The following is an 18237-nucleotide window of genomic DNA, read 5'->3' on the forward strand; positions in this document are numbered from 1 at the left end:
ACTCCACAAATTAGCATGTTGCTAACCCTAATCTTCATGCACTCTCCTCAAACCGTGTGGAGGTGTTCATTAATCTTTAATACACTAGCTTATGTGGCTTCTGACTGTATATGATATGACTGTGATATGATTACTGTATGACTAAAGCTCAGTGTTCTGTTAGTCCATCTGTATAGAGAACAGTGTGTCATACTGTGCCAGAAACCACGTAAATAAGTCTACGTTTGTGGCAGAGAGGAAAAAGGCTGTCATAATCGCAGTGCTCAGACGTTTATAGGCCCACTGTTTGAGTTGTGCCGTGCTCAGTGGGCCGTGGTTTGAGCCAAGCTGATGAGACAGAGGGCTTTAAGGCAGTATGGAGGGATTATTCGGAGGGGGGAGCTGATGTCACTGCTTTGGCCGTGTTAAGCTGACCCACTGAGAGAGCTGACTGCTTCCTCTGCTGCTCTTGAACGCAATACTGCTGTGTGTTTTCGCTCCAGCACTGATGTAACAACCAGCCTATGATGGACGTAGAGTAGTGCTGTCTCTGTTGCTAAGCAGATTGTTTATATTTTTGCAGTTGTGTTACTGATGTGTTTAACTCTTGCTCCATGCCATACAATTGCATAATTTACGGCTATCTACAGTGTCAGAAAGCACATTAACAGGTCTATCAGAGATTACTTAAAGGAACAGTTTGGTCACAAAGTGCCATCATTGATCACTAATTCCAGATTCAGTCGATTAGCTAAGATGGATGTTCAGTGTCAGATGTGGTGTTCTTTACTTTACAACAGGAGATGCTAGGCTAACGATGCTAACAAACACCATACTTAGACTGTCATCAATCTCAGCAACATACCTTATTTGTTTTTAAATGTTAAAAAAAACTTAAAATGATGTAAAACTGTATGGACCTTATTTTAACACCCACACCACAATTCATTCCTATCTACATCAATACCCACACTTATTTAGCCAAAGGTTTGTGGAAACTGCTCTATTGGCCAAGCATATTGGTTGAGCTTTTGGACCAATGTTCTCTTGGGCAAATGTTTTGGCACCCCATATTTTAGCCCAAAGTCTGTGGACACATTTGTAGTGGCCAAATTATTATAGCGTATTGGATGAGCCATTGGACCAACCATATACCTGCAACACTGCTAAGCTGCAGTCACACTCTCGCTGTTACTGCATGAACTGCTCATTCCAGGCTAAAACTGGAGCTACCTTATCATATAGTCCTATAGCTCTGCAGTGCTATGCCACTTTCAGTCTGGTGTCAGAGTACGGATTGATACCACAGACCGTGCTGATAGTGATTCGGGTTCCTCCTGCGTTCAGCTTTGTTAGCAACGCTAGCGTCTAATAATTTCTATTACATTACATTTATTATATTATGCATTATAAAATATATTATTATATAACAATATCAACTTCTATTTTTTTATTGATTACTTAATACTGTGATGCTGTGAAACCATGATCTTTTCTTTGACTAGCGTGAACAATTCAGACTCTATAATGTTTACATTCAACCCCATCCTGCATAATTACCACTTAATAATTTAGTATTAACCTACTTTTAAATAATAAACTGGTAACTGGAGTATGAACAAAAAATGTCTGAAAGTGACCTTAAGCTCAGCAACCAGGATGTTTTGTTGGTGACTTGCAGACACGCCTATTTCTATTTCTTTCTTCCATAAAGTCGCAGTGACGCCCCTGGCTGTTATACTAAGATTATAATCTGGCCCAGTAGCTTCAGTTTTGTTCCAGTGGCTTCTCACTCAGCTGCTCACCGGCTCATGTTCTGATTGTCTGGGAGTCTCTGGTGATGGGGCGGGCATTCAGCTGTCATTGAGACCCAGATCAGATACAGGCTCTGGATTGTTCAGTTTGATTGAAATGATGGAGATGTGGCCGCTTTTAGATTAGCCTGTAACACAATGAGCAGCTCTGAAAGACACACTGTTCCTAAAATGTATAAAAAGTGACATTAAAGGCTTTCTTCCCCACAAGTTAACACAGTTCTTGTAAATTTAGCACTAAATGACCAAATAAACACATCATGCATTATTATTTAGATCAATCTATAACTAATGTGGTCACAAAACAGCTTTAGAGAAATCCAGTACTGAACCAAAAGATGAAATGTTTCTTAATGTTATTATAACTTATTATTATTTTTATTATTGAAAAACATCAGTGGCAATTTTATGTACTATATTTAACAACAACAAGAAGACAATGTTATCTATTATTATTATTATTATTATTATTATTGACTTAAAAACTCCAAAATTAACTAAGAACAAACGGCTAAATAAAACACTTGCTGGTTGAGTGGAGGTATAAAAGGGTAAACTGAAATGGTAAAAGTATAGTAATCATTTGTTAATGATTGCAATGTAATGCTTCTCTATCTCTCTCGCTCGCTCTCTCTCGCTCTCTCAGGCCCCTGGCTCCCCCCAGGCTGGTGCTGGTGCTGGCGCTGGCGCCCCCCCCCTCTCTGAGGTGACTGAGCGCTTGGCTCAGATGGAGCAGCTGGTGTCTCAGCTGAAGGAGATGATCAGAGAGAAGGATGCATCTCTGCACAGTAAAGACGAACAGCTGAAGGTACCTGAATTTGCAGACTATGAATAGCATAAAGTCATCCAACAGCAATGTGAAAGACTAGTGGAGAGCCTGCCAAGACATGAAAGCTGTGATTGGCTGTCAAGGTTATTTTACCATAGGTATTTTTGAATGCTCTCAAAGTTCAAATATTAGTACTGTGTTGTTTAAATTTGAATAATAACTTTTTGGCATTATAATTTTTATAATCATTATAATGTCTTTGCATTATTTAAGCTGTTGTTTTTTAACAATTGTCATTTCTGCAAATGAATGCTCTAAATAGCAATATTTTTAATTGAAAATGTTGTCCATGGTTTATCAAATACAACGCATATGTTGAGATATATATATGGTATAACTGGAGAAACTGAGAATGTAAGGTGGTATATGGGATGCACCAATGCCACTTTTTCCTTTCTAATACCAGATTGTCAGGTATCTGTTTTTGATTTAATCTTGATAGTTAAAGTTATTACAAATGGCTATTAAAAATCAGTATATCTGACACACAGTATTTTACTGCCCCAGAATGAACAGAACACCAGCATTGTTCACCAGATGTTCACACAGCCTGGCGTGGATGTTTCTGTTGCCCTGTGGTTCCGCTCAGTGGATGTCAGTGAACAGTCATTCGCTTCTGATTACGGCATTAACCAGTGAGGAAAGTCACTGAAACAGTTTACTGGTCCAGAGCAAAGTACAGGCTGAGCACGGGGGCTCCTTCAGAGCAGGAACAAGGGCTTCAGTGTTATCTACAGACACGCTTTGTTAGCAGCCTGGTAGTTTCAGCACTGTAAAAGATTAACCAGAGTGTTGCATGCACACACATACGACAGCATTTCACCAGGGCAGGTAGAGTGGAGGAGCTGAAGCTGTTCTGACACATCTTGTCTAGTCTCTGCCAAATATAAAAGAACTCTCTGGAGCAGATAAATATGAACCTATTGGCACCATGCCTAATGCCAGGTGTGGGCTAGAAGGGTAAAAACCCCCTCAGCATTGAGCTGTGAAGCAGCGGAACTGTGTTCTCTGTAGGTGAATGATGATGCTCCATCCAATACCAATTCCTTCATTAGAAGCAGTGTCCACAAACATTTGGAAGTTTAGTGTTGGTGATTCTGTTTTACTAATTGGTACTTTATTATTTTTTTCAGTAACCCTGAACAACACTACCACTTATTAACTGTTGAAATAAAGACAGATTATTTGGAGCAGCAGCAGTAATGAAGATTTAAAGGCCATAGGGGAGTAAACTAGAGTGATTATAGTGTATTAACCCGCTGTGTCATCTTAACTCGTCCTTCAGGCTGAAAAAGAGTCGTGTGAGGCCAAGCTGTCTAAGATGCGGCTCCAGAACAAGGCAAAGGTCACGTCACTGAACGCTCAGCTGGAGGAGCTGAGGAAACAGCAGGGGGAACCAGCGAGCAAGGGCACGCCGCCACAGTTCAAACGGGTAGGAGTACACTCTGGAGTTTAATACCTTTACTAACCTGCATTTGTTTTATTTTATATATATATATATATATATATATATATATATATATATATATATATATATATATATATATATATATATATATTTTTTTTTTATATATATATAAACATGGACGGAAGCTAACAACTATAGCAGCAGTATGTTGTCTGTATTTTAGTCTGGATAACATAGAGTGTCAAAAACTACATAAAAGATTCCTGAATCCCTCAATGACTGCAATTTGAGGAGAGTGTGTGGTGATTTAGGCCTACAGTTAGCAACATGCTAACTGCAGCTTCCATTAGGACCACTGCCATTGAGCATTTTTTCAGCAATATGTAAAATGCTTCAGGTTTTACATTCTATATTTTACACAGTCATATCAGAACATTGTGACCACCTCTGATCACTCGGCCAAGGACGTCACAGATTCCATGTGACCGGTTTTGTTGCATGTATAATTAAGCGAGCACACCAGTCAGTTGTAGCAGAGTGTAGTCATGGGTATTCCCGAAAGCATGTCCAAAGGGTCGTGATGATAGGGTAGGTGGCATCTCGAAGGGTGATGGCATCTCAGAAAATGCAAACTTTGTGGGATAGGGGCAGTGGTGGCTCAGCGGTTAGAGCGCCGGGATATCGATAACAGGGTTGTGGGTTCGATTCCCGGGCTCGGCAAGCTGCCACTGTTGGGCCCTTGAGCAAGGCCCTTTACCCTCTCTGCTCCCCGGGCGCTGGAGTTGGCTGCCCACCGCTCTGGGTGTGTGTGTGTGTGTACTCACTGCCCCTAACACGTGTGTGCGTGTGCGTGTGAGTGTGTGTTCACTACCAGATGGGTTAAATGCGGAGGACACATTTCGCTGTACAGTCCACACTGTACAGTGACAAATACGTGCACCTTTACCTTTATGTGCTAAGTGGTACAGAGCAATCAACGCACCACTGTGGACCAGTTTAGCTCTATAATGATCACCTTCCGTCATCTAATGCCACTACTGTTGTCCAAGCCAAGGGTGGGTATTCCCACTATTGGATAGGTGGTCATGATATTCTGAGATCACTGTTTTATCACGTTTTAGCAATCTTAGCTTAGTTTGATCTTTACCGTTTCTGTTGCTGTCTGTTGTGTGAACACCACTGGAATTGCCTGCCTCTTAAATGTATCAATCTATCAGTGTATGATAGATTGATATATCTGCCTCTTTGCCTATCCATCCATCAGATTCATGTTTTACAGAGTATTTATAGTGAGTTAAACTTAATCTGCAGCTCTGGTTTAAACCCTCTGGATGTAATATCTGCTGTGCAGGGTTATCTTGTACTTGATTGACTATTTGTAGCATGGTTGAACCTTAATGATGTCTTGGCCTATGTAGAGCGGCAGTGGTGAAGCAGGAGAATCTGAGAGTGGGGCGAGCAGAGGGAAAATCCTCCTGTTGAAGAAGAAAGTGGAGGAGCTGGAGCAGCAGCTGAACCACAGAGAGCAGGAGCTACAGCTGAAGGTACAGCAGACTTGATGATGAACAAAAGTATAATTTCTTATTTGAAAAAATATATATAGAGTGTATAGAGTTCTACATTTTACTCCTATTTAGTTCAATGCTGCTTTGAGTCACCTGACTTCAACCCAATTGAGCAGGTCCTCACTTACGTGTTTTGTGTTTTAGAAACAAGAACTGGAAGCCCAGCGAGAGCGAGGTGTGGAGATGGACACCATGTTGGTGGAGCGAGATAAGCGTCTGGCTGAGAAGGAGGCTTACATCGTCCACCTGCAGATGGCTGTGTCTGGAGAACATCCAGCTAAAGCAGAACAGCTTCCTCAGGATAATAAGGTAAAAAAAAGAAAAGTAAATTTCCCTGCTTGTTTCCATAAACTACGGTCATAATAATCATAAATAAATCATATAAATCATAAATAATTACAGTGTTACCCCCTTTTTTTAAATTATAAATAAAAACTTTTGTTAGTACTATTGTTAGCTGCATCTGCCAAGGGTTTGTTTCTCTGTGTCTAAATGCAGGAGCGGTCAGTGGATGGGTCATTGCAGGAGCTTCAGATGATGGTTCAGAACCTTACAAAGAAAGTTGGCGATGGAGAGGAGAGATACAGCCTGCTGCAGGAACAGAACGACAGCCTGAAAGAGCTGCTGGTGTCTGAGAAGGCCCAGTTTGAGGAGAAGGAGAACATGTACAAGCAAAACGTGAGCTTTGTTTCTGATCTCTTCACGAACCCCAGATTCAGTTAATAAGCAAATACATATTTGCAATCTGAGGTGTGCTTTTCTTTTTAGTTTACTAATGGAGATGCTGGGATAATGTTAACAGAAAATGCTAACAAAGACTGGACTTCAAACTGTCTTTAATGTCATCTCTGGTGCCCAAAATCTTAATTTATTTGCTTAACAGTTCTGTTGGAAAGCTACATAGTTTATAAGTTAAGCCACAAGGAAAGACCTTTTTTACACATGAAAGCTAAAACTGGAACTACATTATCATCCTCCTGCTTTGTAGTGCTATTCCACTCTCATACTGGAGCACAGTGTGCGGAGGTGAAAGGGGATCTAGTTTCTTTTTTTGCTGAGCTCTGTGGAGAAGTTTGTTTGTATTTACAGACTAAAGGAAGTCACAACGTGTTCTAAACCACATCCATTAACCAAACCAGTGAAGATCTGGAAGAGTTTTGAGAGACGTGTTGAGGGACAAACAATTTTAGGGGAGTGTTTACAGAGATGAATCGATTGGTGATTGGTCTGAATCCTGTGTTTGTTAGCGGTGTTCGCCTAGAATCTCCTGTTATAAACTAAAGAAGCACACGTCAGTGGTCAATAAAAAAAATCTAAAGCCTGGTGCACATCATGTGATTTTTAGAAATCTGCAACAAGAAGGCAGGTGAATCAGACTTCATTGTTGCACACTGCACAGTCTGATAGTGTAAGAGCAGCCACGGGTCACTCCTAAACTTTTCGATCAAGGTCCCGAGCTGATCGGTGGCCCTCCGACGTTTGATTTTTATGAAACCGTGAGTGACTTCTCCAGTGTGAGGTGATCTGCAACATAGCAAACACTTGTCGTGGACTCCAGAAAGAACCACATGTTTGCATGCACATGCAAAATAACGCTGATTCACACAAGATTTAGAGTGGCAGATATTGTTTTCATGTGTGCGTAGTTTGGATGGAAGAGACCTGATGTTAAGTAAGATGTGCTGCGATTGTCAAATCCTTTTTAAAATCCTGTAGTGTGTACCAGATTTAAGTCAGATCAGAGCCTCCGACTGTCATGGTAACAGGTGTTGTCCTAGCGTTATCCTAGATGGACTCGTGCCTGTCTGACACTATTAATATCACCACTTTCAAATTTCTGTTGTATCTGCTTTGGTAATTTTTATCATTAATGTTTAAAATAGTCTGGCCAGAGGAGGATGGGTCCCCCTTGTGAGTCTTGGTTCCTCCCAAGGTTTCTTCCTCCAGCTCTGAGGGAGTTTTTCCTTGCCACTGTCGCCGTTGGCTTGCTCACGGGGGTCTTTGACCCTTCATGTTATTCCTTCTTTCTTCTCTGTCTCTGTTCTTTATTAAGTACTAATTATGTAAAGCTGCTTTGTGACGACAACAGTTGTAAAAAGCGCTATACAAATAAATTTGACTTGACTTGACTTGTTTCAATTACAGATCCAGACGTTCAAAGACATAATTTTACAAAAAGACAATAAACTGATGGAGATCAATCAGATGCACGAGCAGGAGCTCTTTAAGCTCGCAGCAAAGTCCGATGCCAGCGCAGATCTGGAACAGGTATGAAATTTTAAAGAAATGGCAACAAATGTTTGGCAACAATCGAATGAACAATTCTCAACCCTTACTTTAAATATAATGAATGAGTTGAGATGTGTGGCGTCAGAGCTTTGCTTTGCTTTTTACACTGGAGCCACAGGTTTAATGAAGCAAAACAGATTTCAGAAGGAGCTGAGACTGAGTTACCAAACAGTTTTTAAACAAAGTTAAAACATTTAAAGTTTTAGCTCCTGATTGAAGCTGCCTATTGACACTATTTGCCAAACAATAAAATAATAATGCTTTTTAGATAACAATAAGTATGCATAGATAACAGTAAGTCCTACAGTGTCCGAGACCGTATGTACCAATACCATATATAGAAAGTCTATTGGAGATTACGGAACACCTCCTGACAGTTTGAGAAGAGTTAGCACCATTCTAATTGGTGCAAATAAGCCTTGATTGCTCTTAACGTTCCAGTGCTTAAGTTCATAACATGTACAAGATAAGATTTATTGCTAATTCTAGTTCTGATAGCAGGCTTTAATGCTGGACAAATTAACACTGATTTGCCTCTCAGCTCCTGAAGGCCCTTAAGCAGAAGCTGCATGAGAAGGAGGAGGTTCTGCTGGGAAAAGCTCAGGTGATCGACGTCCTGCAGGGGGAGGTGGATGGCAGAGACCAGCAGATAAAGGTGAGGAATGAAACATAATCCTCAATTACAGAAAGAATGGTTTTAGGAGAAATGTGTGGAAATGGAAGATGAAAGAAGTGACAGAAGTATTAGGACGCCTTCACATTGCACCCCCAGGAGCTTTTATGACCCTCTTGTTTAAAATCCATAGGCATGAATAAGGAGTTTGCAGCTTTGCAGCTCCGTCAGCAGGTTTGGAACTCAGCAGTTATTTGAGCCATCAACCGCTTCATGTCACGCTTCCACTTTTTATTAACACACCACTCACGGTTGATTGTGGAATATGTAGGAGACAAAAAATTTCACCAACTGGCTTTTGGTGAATTACAGAACCACATTGGAATTCAGTGAAGTTTTTAGAACCACCCATTCTTTTACTAATGTGAGGCAGACTCCATGGATAAGTGCTTTATTTTATACATCTGTGGCAATGAGACTGAAAGAAACTCCTGAATTCAGTGAGTAAAATTGTGTCGAAAAAATTTGTCCATGTAGGTTTGTTCTCTAAACTCTCATCATGATCTGCTTGTTTCTCCAGTATGTTACTGTACAAATCTCTTTGTGTCTCCTGTGTAGGATCTGGGGGAGCGTCTGAGGCTCCTGCAGAGCGAGAAGGACAACCTACAGTCCAAGATGGAGGCTGAGAGGCACATCATGCGCACTCAGGTCCGTGACCTGATGGAGAAACACAAGGAGGAGCTGAGGAGGGTGGCAGAGAAACACGAGAGTGAGATGTCTGAGAAGGAGCAGGTCCTGATCACACAGCTGGAGACTGTGAGGAAATCCTCTGCTCAGTCTGCTGCACCTGGGGGCTCACCTGAAGATCCACCTGCTGACCAGTCACTGACGCACAGAGTGGCCGAGCTGGAAGGTGCTTCTTTGTCCAGAATATGTTTGATTTTCATTTTCATGAACATTATTCATATGTTTGGGAAAAAACCTACTTAATTTTTTATGAAAGTAAAAATATTTTATTTATTTTTAGTCATTTTGGGGCATTTCTATCATGTAATTATTGTCAATGTCAGGAACAACTGCTAGTTTTGGGTCAAAAAATAAGAAATTGCTAAAATGGACATGTTTGACAAAAATGGACAATGTTTTTTGCACAACAGTGACATAGCTGCTTGGGCACCCTGGTCAACAAACACAAACATCTTTTTAGACACAATTTCTATTTGTTTAATCAATTTAAATAATAAAACAATAATACAAATGTATTATATGTCTGTGTATGTGTAGAAAGTGCGCTTTGATTCATATTTACTCATATTTGTCTGTGTTGATCAGCCCAAGCTAAGCTGAAATCGGATGAAGCCAGTAAATCAGAAGCCAAATTCCTGAAGATGAAGGCGTGGTCCAAGTCTCGGATCAGACAGCTTGAAGACGAGCTGAAGAAATCCCAGGTGGTTAAAAAATGATCTTCCCAAAGATTGTTCCATATATACGAAATATTGCTCACAACATTACTTACCGTAATGATAAACATCCCTGATGTCCCTCTGTTTGCCCCTAGTCTGGAAACTTGACCCCAGATGTGACGGCACTGCGCAGTCGAGTTAATGAGCTGGAGGAGGAGAGAGAGGAGATGCTGTGTAAACTTGAGCAGTACGATGAGCTCAAGGCTAAAAATGGTAGGAAGAACCCACAGTGCTGTTTCTCGTTTGAAGTTTTTTTTTTTTTTTTTTTTAGTAGCTGGTAGCTGCAAGGATGCACTGATGCCACTTGTGCTATGATGATTAGACTTCGAGGCTGAAATGTGTACTGTCCTGTAAACCTAATATCTCAGATGTTCTGGAGACCAAGCTGGTTGTGTACGAGGAGCAGCAGAGAAAGCTGCAGGCCGACCTGGAGCAGGTCACTAAGAGAGCCGCATCGCAGGTCAGTGTGCTTTATATACCTTTTAACACATTGATTAAAAAAAAACATTGATTATCTTCACCTACGGTGGCTTGTGTTGGAAGCAATAAAAATGGGCAAGCGTAAGAATCTGAGACACTTTCACAAGGGTCAGATTATGACCAGGGTCAGATTATCTCCACAACATCAGGCAGGTCTTGTGTGGTGTTTGTGGTATGCCATGGTCAGTACCATAAATGGTTCCTAAAGAAACCACCTGACAACCAGTGATTGGGTAATGGGAACCTAAGACTTATTGATGCTCATGAAGGTCCCGCCTCACAGCTTACAGGACTTAAAGGATCTGCTGCTAACATCTTGGTGCCAGATACCACAGGACACCTTCAGAGGTGTCATGGAGTCCATGCCTCAAATGCTCAGATCTGTTGTGCTGGCATACGGGGACCTACTCAGTATTTTTCTTGCCATTTGTTTTTTCTTTTTACAGTAAAGTTTTCCTTTTAATAAGGAAAAATTATATTTAAAATAAAATGTCATCTTAACAAACTCTCAGATAAGCTCATTTACAGCACATTCAGCACATCGTACGATTTGATGCTAATAATGAGAAATGTAAGTTGAAACGTGAGTCCAGTGATTCATACTGTCAGCTCCTAGCATGCTCATCTTCCATTGCACTCCAGCTGTTCTCTTCTATCTGGTTTTTGTTTTTTCTATATTTTAGTATATTTGGTGTGTATATACACACATAAAGGGCTATATATTACTATTTCTGTCTCTACATATTTTATTACGGTGCTTGCAGTGTTCAATGCTCAATAACTTTATGACCCCTTTACATAGAAACTTTGTTGTGTAGGTCTTGTAAAAGGCACGATGGCAATGACTTTTCTGTTTTCTATGTGTCATACTTTAAGATGTAAAAGAAAAACTAAAATAAAATATACACCTAGATGATAAGATAACTCGATTCGCATTTCCTGAAGGAAATATCAGCGCTTGCACAGTAAAATTGTGCCTTTTTAATATAGATGGATTAATAGAGGGGTAGAGGGATCTATTTACATTTATTTACGTCTATTTACCCATCTGTCTGTCTATATTAAATATCCTTCAAACTTTTTGCTTTTTATTAATCTTTGCAAGCACTGGTATTTCCTTCAGGAAATGCAGATCTAGTTTTATCTTATCTCTGTACTTTGCCTTTGTTCTTTAGCTTTTTTACGTTCTATGTTTAATATTTTATCTTCTTGTTTCATGTTATCATTTCACTGCTAGTTGCCATGTATGACTGTGTATGCAACCTTTGGTTGAACTTCATTTCCAGTGAAATGTGGATAGTCCCCATTTGTTTCAGTTCTCAATTGATCTAATCTGCTTTTTAACGGTTCTGCAGGCATTACTTTTTGTTTGCATAAACTCCTCTTTACTTCCATTTCCATACCTTTCTATCCTCTGTGGAATTAAACAGCCTTTTATTTTATTTTATTTAAGCACATTTAGGCTTATAATATATGTAAATGAGCTGTGCTGCCCTTTTGTGATGCCATAAAAACCAGCATGTTTGCAAACAGGATGTTTTGCTGCTTAGTTTCTATATTTCACACACTATATTGATTGTGTTTTAATATATTATTTAAAAATGAGTAAGGTAATTAAAAGAAATGTAGATTTCAGGGATATCTGCACTTTAATGCATTAAAAAATAGAAACATTTTATTATTTAAAAAAAATGTATTTATTTATTCTAATTACTTTAATTTTGGTGTTAAAACAGTGGAAAATGCAAAACTGAGAAATTCAGCACTGGGATTGAAGCCTTTGTTAGAGGATGTTAGATATGTTCTCCAAATGTAAGCATCATAAACCATGTTCTCTATTCCTAACCCTGTTCTGTGTGTGATGCAGGCGAGTGAATCCGGCAGTGTGGACGATGCTCAGAGTCAGGTCTTAGAGTGGCAGGACATGGTTACCATGGTAGCGGAGGCTGAGGCGTCGCGGGACCACGCCCGGGAGGAGAAGAGCGCTCTGGTTCTCCGGATGAGCCACATAGAAGAAGAGCGAGAGGGTGAGGAGAGGGGTTGGGGATAGTGCAACTGATACTGTCTGATCGGCTCTCCGTATGTAAAACCGTGGAGACATTATTTCTGCAAAGTCAGTGCACCTCTTTTCACCACTGTAATCCAGCAGAGGGCAGCAGACTGCATCATTATACAGCACTTTAGCACCAAGAGAAAAAGAACTACTGAGAGTCATCAATGTACACTCTAATGTTTAATGAGGTCATCAGTTGCGTAGGTCAAATCTTTTATTTAGATTTACACATTACATCAAAGTAGGGTAAAGACTGCGTCTCAGATTCAGCTCCCATCCAAACAATGCCTCCTTCTGGATATTAATGTTATTACAACATCATAAACAACATAACACTGTTCACATTCATGTTTTCATTTGATTTTCTTTTCCTAAAGGCTTCAATCAGGGGAGAACATTTTGACTACATATGTACAGTCCTGTGCAAAAGCGTTACCCCCCTAAGACAACTACATAACATTTATATATAAACAATTGTATAAATTTAGAATAAAAAAAGAAGAATTAGAACATAAATAAACAAAAAACATCAGTGGTTAGTGAGAGTTTGTTTGGGTTTAATCGAGGGAGTGTGTATAACTAAACCGATATATAACATTAGAATAAACTCAAATAAGCAAAGTCAGTGGTCAGGGGTTGTGTATACCTGTAAAATTCCAGTGTGTTTATTTGGGTTTATTCTATTGTTACAAATATTTTTACAGATTTACACACTCACTGACCACTAACTTTACTTATTTGGGTTTATTCCAATGTTGAAAAGAATTTTACAGATATACACACCCACTAACTTTGCTTATTTGGGTTTATTCCAATGTTATGTAGAGTTTTACAGATATGCACACTCATTGCTCCAGAGTTTTAAGCAGTTTGCACAGAACTGTGTACAGGGACACGTTGATGTTAACAGTGTTTTGAGTTTTGGGTTTTTGCTGATCACTGTGGTCTCTTCTCTAACACTTTCTTGAGTGATTTCTGTTTTTAGGGGGGGGTAAGCTTAACTACTTGACCTGTTTCTAACTCCTGTTACAGCTGAAAGACAAATCTCTGTAAACATTAAGTTAGGGAGGGCATCGTGAACTTCTTAATTTTTTATTATAATTTATCATACCCTCATTTATGGTCTGTGGATTTTCAGCATGACCATTTTTTTCGTGTTTTTTTTTTTTTTTCCCCTTTTCTTCTCTCTCCATCGGTGAGCCTCAGCCCCTCCCTCCACCTGTCGTCCTGCTCTTTGTGATTGGTGCAGCCACAGAGAACAGTTTCCCGTCAGTTTTGTGCATGCAGGTTCCCCTCCGGCGCCTGCCTGCCTGCTGCACTGCCCGCACGTTCCCTCAATCCTTGACCTCCTGGCTGTTGGAACTGCCGGTAGTGCAGCAGAGGTGGAGCTCTGGTGTCATCTCACTCAGTTTATCCTCCTTTTCTGTTTTCTTCCATTCCTCCACTGTTTGCTTGTTTGTTCATTTATTTCTTTATTTACTGATTTATTTATTCATTCCCTGGACCTGATGACCTACTCACAAGGCCCAGCTCTAATCTGCTGCATTAACACCTTGAATGCCAGATGTCTGTGGTGTTGGGTGTTTTAATACACCAGTCTGTTACTAAAAGACTTAAAGGGATAGTTTGGCAAGAGGCTAACGCTAGAGGCTAATGTAGCTGACAAGCACCTCACTATGATTTCTAATTATGCCACACCCATTTTCAGCACCTCACTATGATTTCTAATTGTCACACCCATTTTTTAGTATCTTACAATTATTTCTAACTAAGCCACACCCATTTTTTAGCACCTCACTATGATTTCTAATTATGCCACACCCATTTTCAGCACCTCACAAATGATTTCTAAGCAATTATTTCTAAGCGGCACACTTATGGTATGTAAATTTAAGGAAGGTATTGAGAACAGTGTTCTGGAAGTGATATTAAAATCAATGTACTAAATTAAACAATGTCCAGCCCTAGTGGTGCTTGTAAGCTACATTAACTAGAAAATGGGGATTGACCTTTGGTTTTGCTGAACTATCGCTTTAATAACTGTGAGCCCATCTATAAACTGTTGAAGCAGTAAAAAACCCTATTGTGATCAAGCTTTCTGACACACTAAACCCAATCCACACTACAGTCAGATACTGTCTTTCCTACCACTCGCTGTGGTGAACCTTGGTCCTGGAGGGTCAGAATTCTCAGAAAGAATAGTTTCTCCGATTTGCACCTAAGAAGGTGGAGTGACCTGTCCAGCTCTTTTGTCTCAGGGTTTGCCACACTTTGTTTGAAATTGCTCAGTGAGTGAAAAGCTTGTGCTGAGGCCTGGGTTACTTCTTTCTCATTATATACACACACACACATATATACACACACACACACACACACACACACATACATTCTGGTTCTGTCCTGGCAGTCCACTGATTTACTGCCACTCTATGCACTGATGATAACACTGCTGTCTACTCCTGCTACTCTGCTCTTTAGACTGACACAGGGCTGTTTAATACATCTGAGGACCTTTCTACAACTGATATCCACACTAATGTGTTTTATCCTCAGTGTGTTTTAACCCTTACATGTGTGGAAGGTGCCGGCCTTTCTCTGTCTTTAAATTACTTTACAAAATTATTTAAATCTTACATAATTCAAATGTTTATGAGGAAATATGTTTCAGTTTATGTTTACATTTCCATATTCTGTTTGGACAGTTTAACTTTTTCCAGGTTGTTTTGATTTTAAACAAATCATACATTTCAAAACACCTTCTCTTTCTTTCTTTTACAATAGAATTATTTTCTAATGTAAAAGAACAAGGTGGATCAGTAAAAGAAATAGTTCAGTGAAAATTTAAGTACCATTATTTATTATTGATACCAGATTCTGTCGATCAGCCAAGACATGTTTGGCGTCTGACATGAGCTGCTTTAGTCTACAACAGGAGATTCTAAGCTAACAATGCTAATAAATGCTGGACTTGGACTGTCATCAAATTACTCATCTCCGTAAACTCTCAAAACTCCTCCAGATCTTCATTAGTTTGGTAAATAGATGTAGTTTTAGAACACGGTGTGACTTTAGTTTATAAACACAAACATAGACGTCTCAATGCTGGATTTTTGCCTAAATGTTTGTTGAAATAAAGTCATTTTTAGTTTTTAGATTTGTAGTCTTGAATTTTTTCCAGCAGTAACTTTCCAGCATTTTGGAAGAAAATAATGTGTTTTTTTTATCCTCTTAACAGAGATTTACCAGAGCTTGTTGGTAATGATAATCTAGCATGTGCTATGTGAAACTTCAGCCACTTCAGATTTATCTTCAATCCAAAGTAGCTTATCAACCCAGACATGTTTGGTGTCTAAAGTTTGGCTTTTTTAGTTTTACTCTGGAGCTGCAAGGCTAATGTAGCTAACCAGTACTAGACATTTCTTTAAGGCTGGGTTTCATTTTATTTAGTACCTGACTTTGATTCCAGAACTTACTCACAAATAAATGAAGTTTTGGGGCATTTTTAACAGAGAACAATAAGCAGTGTTTGCCTACAATCTAGCATTGTAATTGAAAGGAGGACACGTCAGATACCAAACATTTTTCACTATTCACATCTGCCAAATCTGTATTGCTGTCAGAAAGTCCTCTCTCCATTAAACAGCCCTGCGTGGAACTGCAGAGTTGCGGAGCTGAGCCCGGTTTCTATTGAGTCTTAGTAGATTCTTGGCTTTAGCACTCTGTGGGAGGTCTGTAATATAAAAGAAACATCTCAGATTTTTCTAAATCATTTCCCACCTCTAAACCTTACCTACTACATAAGAGCTCCCGCATTACCTTCTTACTTCAGACATTCTCTTCAGTTTTCTCGTCATAATCCTCATCTTTAGACATCTCTCAGCTCATCTCTCTTCTCTTTTCCTCTTCACTCTGTATGCATCTGAGCAAGCAGGTCCTGTCTGAGCACAGGACTGATTCTAACACAGTGCTGAGCGATATCTGATGTTCAGGTGTGTGTTAATGTCACACACACACTGTTTAATATCTTTAGATTTACCCAAACTGAAAAGCATACTAAACTCAGCTTTACAGAAGGTTTACTCATCTGACTTATAACATCAACAACTGTGGTTCCAGTGAGTTGAGTTGTTCCAGTGGTTCCAGTTGAGTTGATGGAGTGTAACTTTTATAAGTTTATATTGTTTTATACAAAATACATAAACTAAATTAACAGCATTTTATAAATTGTAGTTGATTTATAGTACTGACTTAAGCTGATGTTGATTTGTAAATTAACGCTGACTTGATAAGCTGATATTGTATAATATTATTATACAAATTATATACATCACGATCACTTCATTAATGCCGACCTACTTACTTCAATATTAGCAATTTTTTTGGTTTAATTGGATGAAGAGCAAAAGATGTTAATTAATAAAAATCATTGTACTAAAAAATCTGACACTACTGATGCATTTGTCTCTCGTGATAAATTTATTTAAATATCATGTTTCAATATTTTTACCATAACACCCAACCAAGTATTTATATATATATATATATATAAAATTTATTATAAACACATGATTTATTGATGCTGACTTTAATATCTAATTTTAATATTAGCGTATTATTACACTAAGGGAAACTATATATACATAACAGTTTATTCAAGTGTATTCACTTTATTAATGCTAACTTAAATATTGTATGACAGTGTGACGCTGTGATATAATAGAAAAAGATGTTGATTGGTCTGAATATCGCCCAGCCCTGCTGTACCTGAATCAGTCTTGTCTTAGTCTTTACTCTATCAGATCCTCCACTACTCCTCCACTCTGTCCTTCTCTCCTCCTCCTGTTCCACAAAACGGATGGGAATATGTTTTGTTCTGATTGCTCGCGATGTCACATTTATGACTGATTAGACTTTCAGATGATTGCACTTTCTCAGCTTTACTTTGCCGTCCAGCACCTGCCCTTTCACAAAGCAGGCCTAAAATCTCTCCTCTCCGAATGAGGAATCTCAGAGCGGAATCAAAACGCCTTCCTGTGCAAAGTGTGTGTTGCCTTGTAGAGAATGCTGCATCCTCATGCTGCCTTTTACATTATTAGGGGTGTAACAGTTCAGTGTGTCACACTTTAAGGTGTGGTTTTATAACAAATTAGCACATGACTAGTGCATTCGTTGAGGGCTAGCATGTTATGTTGGAACATACGGTACCTTTTAACTTGTGTAGAGTGTTATCTAGTGATTTAACATATTAGGTAATACATTTAGCTTGAGGTTAACATGTTAGCTTGTGGCTAGCAGATTAGTTCAGGACCAACATATTAGCTTGTTGCTAGTGTCTTAGGTTGGGGCCAGTGTATTTGGCTGTATTAGACTTGGTTATACAATATATGGACCTGACCTTGATCATTTGGGACTTTGGTATTGTACTGATTGCATGTCTGCTCTCTTATGGAGGCAAGGACAAGTCTGTAAGCAGACAGCAACAATGTAGGAAAAGAGTTTAGTATGCACAGTACTCAATACACACAGAGCTGGATGAGAACGGCAGATTAACTGCCAAAGTTTAACCACAATAGTGTGGAATACAGTATTACTGCTGCTCTAGTCTTTCATGCCATTTATTCAAGCCATATACAGACATTTGTATCATTTTATTCCAATGCAAGAAAAACTTTGGGTTCCAGTCACCACAGTCGTTACCTTGGAAGTGGACCACACAGAGAATTTGGACATTTTAAGTAAGATTT

The 18237-nt window shown here is 39.2% G+C and overlaps 1 protein-coding gene across 3 annotated transcripts in view; it reads left to right on the forward strand.

Annotated features, from left to right (window-relative positions):
- The window catches only part of LOC140575129 (uncharacterized), a 53491-nt gene that overhangs the window by 3923 nt on the left and 31331 nt on the right, over positions 1-18237 (forward strand). For all 3 annotated transcript variants that reach the window (XM_072695300.1, XM_072695301.1, XM_072695302.1), the window contains exons 3-14: positions 2440-2601; positions 3908-4054; positions 5449-5574; positions 5740-5904; positions 6094-6273; positions 7741-7863; positions 8426-8539; positions 9116-9410; positions 9830-9945; positions 10056-10173; positions 10329-10420; positions 12308-12467. In XM_072695300.1, the coding sequence (XP_072551401.1) occupies positions 2440-2601; positions 3908-4054; positions 5449-5574; positions 5740-5904; positions 6094-6273; positions 7741-7863; positions 8426-8539; positions 9116-9410; positions 9830-9945; positions 10056-10173; positions 10329-10420; positions 12308-12467 (1798 nt within the window). The remainder of the gene's footprint in view (positions 1-2439; positions 2602-3907; positions 4055-5448; positions 5575-5739; positions 5905-6093; positions 6274-7740; positions 7864-8425; positions 8540-9115; positions 9411-9829; positions 9946-10055; positions 10174-10328; positions 10421-12307; positions 12468-18237) is intronic.

Source organism: Salminus brasiliensis, chromosome 13 (assembly GCF_030463535.1).
Source record: "Salminus brasiliensis chromosome 13, fSalBra1.hap2, whole genome shotgun sequence".
NCBI lineage: Eukaryota > Metazoa > Chordata > Actinopteri > Characiformes > Bryconidae > Salminus > Salminus brasiliensis.